The sequence below is a fragment of the Pollicipes pollicipes genome, unplaced genomic scaffold, assembly GCF_011947565.3.
Source record: "Pollicipes pollicipes isolate AB1234 unplaced genomic scaffold, Ppol_2.1 Scaffold_4881;HRSCAF=5763_pilon_pilon_pilon, whole genome shotgun sequence".
NCBI lineage: Eukaryota > Metazoa > Arthropoda > Thecostraca > Pollicipedomorpha > Pollicipedidae > Pollicipes > Pollicipes pollicipes.
Genome location: NW_023596576.1, coordinates 47,490,804 through 47,501,404, shown reverse-complemented (window position 1 = coordinate 47,501,404; position 10,601 = coordinate 47,490,804). Strand labels below are relative to the sequence as shown.

At 45.5% G+C, this 10,601-nt stretch overlaps 1 protein-coding gene across 2 annotated transcripts in view; it reads left to right on the top strand.

The window, feature by feature from the left end:
• LOC119100929 (endocuticle structural glycoprotein SgAbd-4) overlaps positions 1-7,221 on the top strand; it is a 22,046-nt gene extending 14,825 nt beyond the window's left edge. Inside the window, exons 1-3 of one of the 2 annotated variants that reach the window (XM_037224134.1) lie at positions 5,784-5,839; positions 6,508-6,608; positions 6,873-7,221. In XM_037224134.1, coding sequence (XP_037080029.1) covers positions 5,831-5,839; positions 6,508-6,608; positions 6,873-7,056 — 294 coding nt within the window. In that variant the 5' untranslated portion in view covers positions 5,784-5,830 and the 3' untranslated portion in view covers positions 7,057-7,221. Of the gene's footprint in view, positions 1-5,783; positions 5,840-6,507; positions 6,609-6,872 lie in introns of those variants that run through there. The other variant, XM_037224136.1, reaches the window with a different exon arrangement.
• Positions 7,222-10,601: the final 3,380 nt, after the last annotated feature.

The window sequence follows — 10,601 nt, the reverse complement described above, 5'->3', positions numbered from 1 at the left end:
TATGTCAGTCACCCTGGCATTCATGACATCCTAATAACATCATTCAAATCTTGCAGTTTCATAACCATGTGGTGATTAAGACCAAGAAAAATATAATTGCCGGGGCGTTTATATCTGGCGTTCGTGAGCTCCAGATATACCGGCAGTAAATTGGCTTTTAATCAACGTGGTGCAGCGTACGATGACGCAATCAAACCATGACGCGTTCAAAGGCATATTCACTAACCAGAGAATTGTGCTGTCTAGAACAGTTTTTTTCCAAGTAAAAATGATATCAATAGTTGTGAGTGAGCTTCTTTCATCATATCTGATGCTTGCTTCAGTGTCTTCAAATGTAAAACATTCCCTTTCAGCAGTAAATGGTGTGAAATACTCACCAATTTGACACATTTCGCTGTTTTTTTTTTAATTGGTATGATGAGGAAGTCATTGACTCTGCCATACATATTAAGCATTTTACATTTCGAAGACATTTGTAGTCGATCTCACGAAGGGTTCTGGCGCTGAAAATATTCTCAACAGTTACTGGCATCTTTAATAGGTTTTAGTATATACTACATAATTTGATAATGACTTTACCTTTTCTTTAATGGGGAACGTATTTTGGGGAGAGCATTTGTAAGTCACCTTGGCATTTAGAACCCATTATAACGCCATTCAAATCCTACAATTCGATAAGCCATGTGGTGATCAAGACAAAGAAAAAGTAACTGTCCAGGTGTTCATACCTGGCGTTCGAGAGCGCGATTTAAAGATATAATAAACGTTAATCGGCTCTCAATGTTGTGCAAGGTACGTTGACGTAATCAAACCATGACGCATTGAAGAGCAAATTTGCTTAAAGGGAATGTTCCACATTTGAAGATGTCGAGGTAGGCATCAGATGTGATGGGAAAAGCTTACTTATAACTATTGGTAGCCTTTCAAGGTTCAAAAACGACGCTAAGAAGCAAAATGTCAAAGTTTGTAAAAATGCAACCCATTACGCCATTGTTTGAGTGGCGTCACGGAATGGTTTTGTGACGACAGCAATACCTGGCAGCATCTGGCAGTCAGACCTAAAGACTACCTCAAGACACACGAAATCTGACGCTAATCATGTGGACTTTTTTTTGTCCTGGTGCTGGCCGTAAGAAAGACTTTGGTGGACTGTTTGACATACGCAACGTAGCGATCACCAGCTTTTATGGCAGTTTGTTAATATTAAAGTGCGATATGCTGTGCTGCTGCTGTTGCTGCTACGCTGTTGATAATGATTTCGTCAATACTTTATTGTCGACTCATCGTTGCCTGCAGTGTTGTACTCCTGACATTGATATCATGTGATGTGCACAATAGTTAATTTCGTTGTTGTTTGTAACTGGAAATGCGGTGTCATGCAGAAATTAATACATTTGTGACGCTTCTACAAATTGATTGATATTGCTATTGCTGTAGTGAAGGTGGTAAGGTTGCGCTACCAAAAATGTTTTCTTAGGATTATTTATGCAATTAATAGTTTGCCCTGATATAACATTGTGGTGTAATGACATTCTTGCCGTTGATAGTCCTTTGGCATTGTCCAATCAGTTGCTACCAGTCATTCATAAAATATAAGCTGCTGTCTTATAGGCTTGGCATAAAGTAGTCAACCAATGTGGTACCTTGTGTAATGGCACAGGTCAACAGCTTCGTTGTGGGACTACCTCACTGCTGTATTGTGGCATGATATAATGACCCGTATGCAGCTGTGGGTGTGAGGTGAAGGATGCTGGTCTTCAGAGCGCTTACATTTTCCACAGGAAAGAGACAAGATTTGCTTAACTTATTCACAGTACCGAGCCAATCTTCTACCGTTGCACTTGTTAACAGTGTTCTGTGCACTTTGCACTGATGAAGCGCGTAGAAATTGGTAGAACACAGGTAGAAATTGCAATGCAAAAATATTTATCAGCGCGCGCTCGGGCCCAGGTCACTTTGATCCCCCGGAGATCCCCCGGAATTATTTCCGACTGAAAAACTGCGCAGCTGTAGATAGTGGCATAGCAGATCGCTTGGCATAAAACTCTGGATGTATCTTGTAGGGCGTACCGCACCACTGGTACCACAGACCTACGGCCAGTCAAAGTCAGGCTATGAATTCAGCGATGACAGTTTATGGGAATCGTTTTAAATGATGCAAAAACAGAGTGTTAGACAAAATCATTCTACTCTGTGATAGATTTTTTAGGCAGACCCTGGTCAAAACCAACCAACTTTATTACTTTAGAGCGTGCTGTATTTGGTAGTTCCTGGTACTCATTTCGAATTGATTAATAACAGGAACGGTATTATAGATTTCCATGGACTTCCTAAAGGACAGGATAGGTCACTGACCTAAAGAGATCTAGGTCAACATTTCCATGTTAGGAACATACTGTCTAGCGTAACTTTGACGCTCAATCAAGTACAAAACCCAAAGTAGTCTTGTATGAGCTGGTCACCATGACCTTTGAAAGGTCAATTTTAAATGAGTCTTTTCACTTCCGGTTAAGGGTACTATAGAAATGCATGGACGGCAATAGTGTAATCTTCCATCGCGTCTAACAACACGCAATAGCTTTCACCGGTAATCTGTCCAGCTCCTCACCAATATAATGCGGAAGGATGCAGCGTGCAATGCGGTATATCCCAGTGAAACTGCACAGCTTCATCTTGGATGGCGAAGGTGGATTTTTCCGAAAAGCCTAAACCGATCAAATTTTCGTTTTAGGGCAGTTCTTTTTTTCAGATCATCGAAAAAGTTTCCCTGGTGCAGGGCCGTTAAGCGATGTCGGGTCATGGCAGCTATGGTTTCGGACGACTCAGCCAAAACCCATCCACTGGCAGATCCCGTTCGGTTAAAGTACAGGGGTCGGTGCTCACCCACTAGTGAATCTGATTTTATTGACCGGATCCATCGCGTTATCTACTTGCGCATTAATTGCACCAATCAAAAACGATCGTGCACAATCCTGACCCGGGCAGTTCTCACACTACTGCATAATGCAGGATTGCCTATGAACATCACAAACGGCGTGACTCAGTAGGCCCTTACATCAGTTACATCTCGAAGGTCAGGAGATTCTTGCCATCAGCTTTGCGTTCTTGTGAAAACAGCCCACGCAAACCTCTTGAATGCCGCTGCTATCCACCAGGACGCGGTCCATTGAGGGAAGTATGGACCCTTTTAGAAATCAAAGTCATCTACAGAGCACAGAACGACCCAGACGGAAAAATAAGTGAATATATTCTTATAAAAAGCCGGCGATCAAATCTTAACATACAGAGCTCATCATGACCGATTATGAGAACGTGAGATGTGCCTTTTTATGTGATGTGTACTAGCTTAAGATCGCTTACATGTATGTGTAAGTGATGCCTGACGTGTGCTGTGCGATGCCTGTTCAATCGAAATGATTCGCATGTATAATTGCGGAGCGATGTGTGATGCCTGTTTACCTCAACTCGCTTGCATGTTCAAGTGAAGCGTGCTGCGTGATGCCTATTTGCTTGAATTCGTTTGAATCTACGCGTATGTGTTAGCGCATTCTAATTCTTAGGTAAGGACTACTGTATCGTGGTAATGGCTGGCAATCGCCCTTTGTTTAATCCCCTGAATGATGGTGTCCTGTAAAAAATTGTGGCTTACTGTTTCAAAAAAAACCTGAAAAATCGATAGGATCATCGGCAGGCAATTTTGAACTTACTTCTGCTATTGTCTCCGTAAAGGCATGTTGCCAAAATATCAACTCAACTATATCTCAATTCTAATGGTTTTCTCCGAGAAATAAGGCTGGTGCACTGAACAACTCACGTAATTATCAGATTAAAGCATACTTAACATAACCAGCTTAAAGGTGTGTAGTTTCCTGTTCAGTTGGGGGAGGGCGCATGGTGTTCCTAACCAGGGATGCAGTTTGCTATTTGAAGTTATTGTTTTATCCATTGTTTTTCTGTATCATAGCTTTGGGGTGCAGCCCCCAAACAAGTTTTAAGAAACTACACCCCTGCTCCCAACCGTGAAAAGAAAGTGGATCCATTCTAGGAGAAAGCTGTTCTGGGTGCATTTCGGAGGCAGGCTCAGCCATTTTTCTTCCTGCACCCCTATCGCCTCCTCCACTCCCCTTCCCCTTCCCTCTCTCATCCATACTTATTTTTCAAAACTGCATCCTTGTAGATACTCGTTTGCCGATACTCTGGTTGTACAAGCATCTGAAATAATATCATTCTTGGTTTTGTGACGTGATTGTACGATCAGCGGGAAGCGTTGGCCACCTTCATTATCTTGGCATAATCATTGCCGGTGCAGAATTTGCACTTCCTGACATGACCCCAATTGTTTAGAGCAAAATCCACGCAATATTAGTAGTAACAGATGCAAGTGACATTTCTCAGCACATCTAGCACCTTTATTAAGCTTTGCATGCAAGGTGATGACAACTACAAGCGTTTTGTCTCACGCCTGTCCACTGACCACGCTAAGCCTGAGGTGCGACGGGTCATGTGAAAGGCCTGCACCTGCGATGCTCGGCCTCTTACCTCAAACCTGCTGCTCCTCTCAGCAGCAGGAAGCCCCCGATGACTCCTTGACGCGTGTCGCTCCAACGACCTCCGCCAACCTCTGAAGCCACAGCTCAGGTATTCACAAACAAATATCCTAGATCTGCAGGGCTTTTTAACGCTATTACTTTTTAAAAAACTGATGATTAGCCATGGTCTTCTAGCCAGTCAGCTCTTCAAGACATGAACGCAACCAACATTGGCCCATAGCTATGCACTGAACCCAACGCATTACCGCGTGGCGAGCAATCAAGCCCATCTGTCTCAAATAGCGCGACGCCTTAAAGTGCTGCGTGGCAAACTCATCACGTTCGTCGCAAGATGCTGTGGCCAGTCACGATTCTTGCGACTTGCAATAAGCCTAGTTATTAGGCATTTTATACTGTCTGGTATGTGAGGTGAATTCTGGCGGAAAAAAATATGTGAAAAGCACTGATCTGAGGAGCATTGGAAGAGCACTGTGACACCTCTGGTCTGTGACGCTAGCACTAATTTTGCATAGTTTGTAGTATGATTCTGTCACATGCTAAAGCTATCTTGATTAAAGCTACTATGTTTGGCAGCAGCTTCCTGCTCAGCTTGCTCATACAGCGAAACATCAACATTTTGAAAAGTGCTTTACTTGTGCTCACGATGCAACCGTTAGCTAGTACAGACCAACACGAAGCCTTGAGTTTCGTCTAGCTGGGATGATCTGTTGTAATATGGTCTTCTCTGTTGAAATTTGTTTTCATTTCCGCAGCTTGTCACAAATTGGTTTGCATAAGTGTCACTTTTAATCACCGATCATATCCGGTAAATCAGAGGCTTTTTCATCTCAGTCCTTTCCGCATGTTTGTGTCGGATAGCCATGGACTCCCGTGCAGTGGTGCTGGCAAGACTAGTGACAACTCACTGCTTCTTGGGTACCATGACACCAAACGTCCGATCCAAACGGGCTTTCTGTGGAATGCATTCAAAAAATTATGCCCGTCTACAGGCTAATCGTTGACCAAGGGAGATGTCAACACACCTTCCCGGTTGGCTTTCTGACCAGCGTAATCGGAGGTTCACGCGCGGGGCGGTAAGCGGGTGTCGCCCTGTCCGCCAATAGCCGGTCTCCTGGCAAATATTTTTGACACACCAAGGCCGACTCCGACGGCGGATGAGCAGAGGTTCCCCTGAGCTGAGAGCGGGCTGGGCAACCTGCTATAAAAGCGTGCTGCGCCTCCTCACCGGCACCACTCGCATTGCTCTGCCCAACAGTCGTCCAGGCCCGCCCGCTCCAAACATGAAGCTCGTGAGTATAGCGCTCTGATCGTCAGTATATGTGGAACTCGCTAGCGACTGTGTAAAGTTCAAGCATAAGGTCGATATCACTTGCACGGATATGCGCGAGAAAATTTGATATCACCAGGACCCAAGCCATGTCACCAACAGCAGAAGCGGTGGCGCTCAGAAGCATTTCGATGTGTGTTCTTGCACACATCATCATACATCTGGGGACAACTTTTTCAAATAATGAAGAGGGGGGAGAGGGGGCAACAGAAAGTGTATTCCCGACGTCTTACCATGCGATACGCCGGCATTGGAACCCACCGACGCACTCAGCTGCTGAGGCTTTATGGCGTCGCCTGCCTTTTGTTTTGGCAGGAAGGGCGAGCACCGCTGGCAACTGAACCCCGTACCTCCAATTTCCCAGACATGCAATGGTTAACGCAGACGCGTCACGCGTCCCGCGTGTTCACGCAAACGCGTAAACCACTACACTGTCGGTGCCATTCACCACATCGTAGTTCCCACGGCTATGACCGAGGGCCAGTGCACAATGGGCGGGGCAGGACAAGTGTTTAAAGCTGGTGGGCATGGTGCCTCGGCTTTTGTTGATCATGCCGTCACCTGGTGACGGGATTCACGCCATTCTCGTGTCGACGCTGACCTAATGCGACCTTGTATCACGTGTTGCAGGTGATTGTCCTCTGCCTGGTGGCTCTAGCCTGGGCCGACAAGGACGCCAAAATCGTGAACCAGCAGTTCGAGATCAACGAGGATGGCTCCTATGAGGCCCAGTAGGAATACCAGTCCAAGAAGGCAGATGCTAGGCGCTTATTTATCATTGTTATATCATATAACTATCATAAAAGCTGCATTCGTCCAATGCGCTGCTAATTACGCCATTGTCGAGGCGCGGTGAGGTCATCACCTAAATATCAAAATGCTTGTGCGTAACAACAATAAGCAACCGTGGTGTTTAAAGCATGCCATTCAATTTCCTGTGCATGTCAAATTCGATTTCAACATCGCATTGGTTCATTCGGACACCTGTTCTCCAGGCACGAAACCAGCAACGGCATCCGCGCCGATGAGAACGGCATCTCGTACCCGGGCAACGAGCCGGAGACGGGCAACTACGTGAGGACCGGCTCCTACTCGTACGACTGGGAGGGCGTCACCTACACCGTCACGTGGGAGGCCGACGAGAACGGATACTTTGCCCAGGGTGACCACCTTCCCTAGAAGAGCCTTCTGTTCCCTCTTCCCGCTTCCTTCGTCCCTCCGTCGTCTTTGTCCCGTGTCCCACCACTGCGAAGAAGTGTCTCTGTGCACCATGAGCCTTCGTGTCAGTCCCGCGTGTTATCTGTGATCTGTGGTCCGAAATCATCAATACATTTGGCAACTAAAGTCGATTAGTCTTCCTGTCTCGAGGCGAGGATGCAATTTTTTCAGCTGACTTCGGTGGGAAGCGAATTGCGCCCTGTTCGAACAAGTGATATTAGTGGGAGACCAAACAACTTGTCAACTGAAAATTGATGGAAATCGGCCAGCTGTGGGTCAGTCACGGAAAAGCCTATCGGTCATTTCTTAGATATGCAATTAATTGATTTCAGGTATAATTAGACGCACTGTACCTCACAAATGTATATTAACCACTCCCAGTTTTACAATTTATAAAAAGTACTTTTGCTGAGCAAACAATCTCGCTCTTTTCCTGTGGAATTGGGTAGCAAAGTATGTCATATGTCCGCCAGTTAACGCAAATCACAACGCTCCTTTCATTGACTGCTAACTCAGAACAGAAATGATAGCTGTTATGCTTTTGGTGTATATGCCGTAACCTGAGGACATAAGTGTTAAGTATTAGTTAAAATGCCCCCTCCACATTATACGCAGGTGAATGACTGCAAAGCGTGTGTCAGATAATGTTGGCATGCTTAACTGTGCATGACATTAGACATGACTAAGTAACATGAAACATTAGATGACATTTTGTGACATTTCATATCACCTTTTGTCAAAAGGATCCAAATATGTGCGTACAAAATGGCAGCGTGCCACCTTTGAAAAAGTGGAGAGTGCAGACAACTGGTTACAGCAGCAAACGGCTCTCATTTAAAGGGAATGTTCCACATTTGTATGGTATTTTAACTGAAATGGCCATCTTGAAGACATTTTGATGCAGTTCATGGTCATGTCTTTTTTAGGACCGAAATTCGCCGATCAGCTGATCGTTCACACCATTTTCATTCGCGCCAACCTGCCTGTTGTCAAACGCGTGAAGTTCGGCGAGTGGATGAAAATGTTCTAATAACATTCATAATTGGTCGGACGGGGGCATCTCCCGCTTTGAGTGTCTCAAGCGCCCTAGTTATCTAGCACCGGACCCCAGACAGATCGCGACTTGTCGCGTGGGAGTCGGTTTTCGGAGGCGAGCTTAATGTGAGATGAAACAATGAGCAAGTAAACACGGAAATAAGCAAACATTCTTGCCTCATATGGTTGCACTTGTCGACAAAATAAGGATCATCTTTTCACGAAACGTTTTATATCGATATCCAATGCAGCAATAAGATAATGTGTAAGACAACGAGAGTAGGTACTTACACATGCGTACGACATAAAACACGCAGAAGGGCTATCACCATCAACCACATATTTCTAAGCATTACATGATATGAATTCACATAATCACACTCTTCTTCTGGTGGCATATGTCTCCCGTTAAATAACTCCGTTCACATCTAGGCATGATATTACGGAGACTAGAAAAATGCGAAAAGAAACACAAAAGATCGGCACGCCGTCATCTTAACCTAGGCATGCATCAGGGCAACCTGCCTACGCCTGAAATGGCAGAAAAGGCAAATTAAATGGCTGAGCCCGCCACCGTCCGACTGCCTACTGGCCACGTATCCGCTAAATACCGACAATAACATGATGTTCTGACATTTGTCTCGGTGTTCCTATAACCGATCGGCTGATCGCCGCCCAACGCTTCACTATTGCATCTCCCGCTTTAAGAGCATCTGTAGCATGCCGCACACACTGGGCTTGCCGTAAGCGCACTGTGTGCTGCTACATTAAGTATCAAAGAATTAGCGAAACGATGAAACGAGCTGAGCATATTGAAAACTATTCTGATCATATTCAAATTACCGTATCTTTATCACATTTCCTTCGGTCTTACGCGTTCACTGCAGTTCGGCTTACGCGATAACAGCGATCGGTTGCCTCGGTCGATCATCTTATTGTACGCGCCATTTTCATTCGCGCCGACCTGCCTGTCGCCAAGCGCATGCGGACAGTCTGGCGCGTCAATGAAGATGTTGTTCGGACGGGGAGAGTTTCGCGAGCATCGGAACCTTTCGGTGCCAGCCCATGGACAGAGTACAACCTGTTGCGAGAGACTTGGTCTTTTGGGACGGGGTCAGCGTGAGATCAAGCTAGGAGCAAGCATTGCTTTTTCCTGTTTTGCCCGCTTTGGGTTCAGTTATTAGCGAATTGTGGAAAATCGTTTCAAGAAAAATCGTTGCCGATACCCAACGCAAAAATAACATGACGTTTAACTCTCACCATTACAGACGGTGATTATGGCACGTGTTTTGACACCAAAACGCGCTGCTAGATTTTCTGGTTTCGGAGCAGCGTCAGTTTGTGATGAGCACTCGACGGCGATCGAGGGCTGGCTCAGGCGGTGAGCGGCAAGAGAATCGCGCTACAGAATGTACTCAGAACTGAACAAGACGCACGCCAACCTAAGGTTCTTGTCACTGCAAGGCTTGTTCTCGTAAACATAAAGTAAAGCTACAAAGTGCGGTGTTCTGTAAAATTCCACCTTTGACCTGTCAACAACATAAGAACTGGTACCAATCGTGAGATCGTGTTCAGAACAATATACTGGTGTTCTCGGCAAGCTCTATCTTTAGAAACTTGGAAGCGCCGGGGGAGGGTCGCATCAACCTCTTCTCCTCCATCCGTCCGAGTTATGCAAAACGGCGAATCAGGGCGATGGTTAAGACATACAGCGAGCATAGGTACAAAAACATACGTACAACCCACCTGCAGAGGGGATATTACTATCCGCCACACATTTCCTGAGAGTAACATTACATGAACCCACACTTTTGCACTCCGATCTGTGGGTGTCAAAGCTCTCTCGTTATGTCACTCTGGTCATAATTTGGCCAGATATTCCGGAGGCTAGACAATGCTCACAAGAAACAGAGAATTGCATGATATGCTGTCATTTTCACCGAAAGAGTCAGTCATCTAAATAACTTGTCACCGTCAATCATGAAAACATACATGATGCATGTGAGCATTTGGCTTGGCAGTGTTTTTGAGGCGTAAGTATTTCTGATTTTCGTGAGTATGTATTATTATATCCGTAGGTATTATTATATACGTAAATACTCCCGTATTCGCATTGCCCTGCCATGAGACTGTCGTAAGTGAACGGAAACACGCACTGAAGCTAATTTTCGATAACAAATTCGATCGACTTAACCTACAACGGCCCTTTGCCTTGATCGATACTGTTTTTGCTCTTCTCATTTAGTATGGTCATTTCGTTCACTTCACGGTTCCGAAAAGAGCTCCTTCCAAGGGGTTCCTGGACCCCTCGCCCTTCTCCTACCCCCCCCCGCCCCATCCCCACACCCCCTTGAACAGCCGTACCTCAACAGAGTTTTCAGCCAAGACTTGAGAACCCGTGCATTTCTGGATTAGGGCTGAAGGACCTTTCCGTCCCCTTTCAGATTTCCAATCGGTTACTGTTACTATAC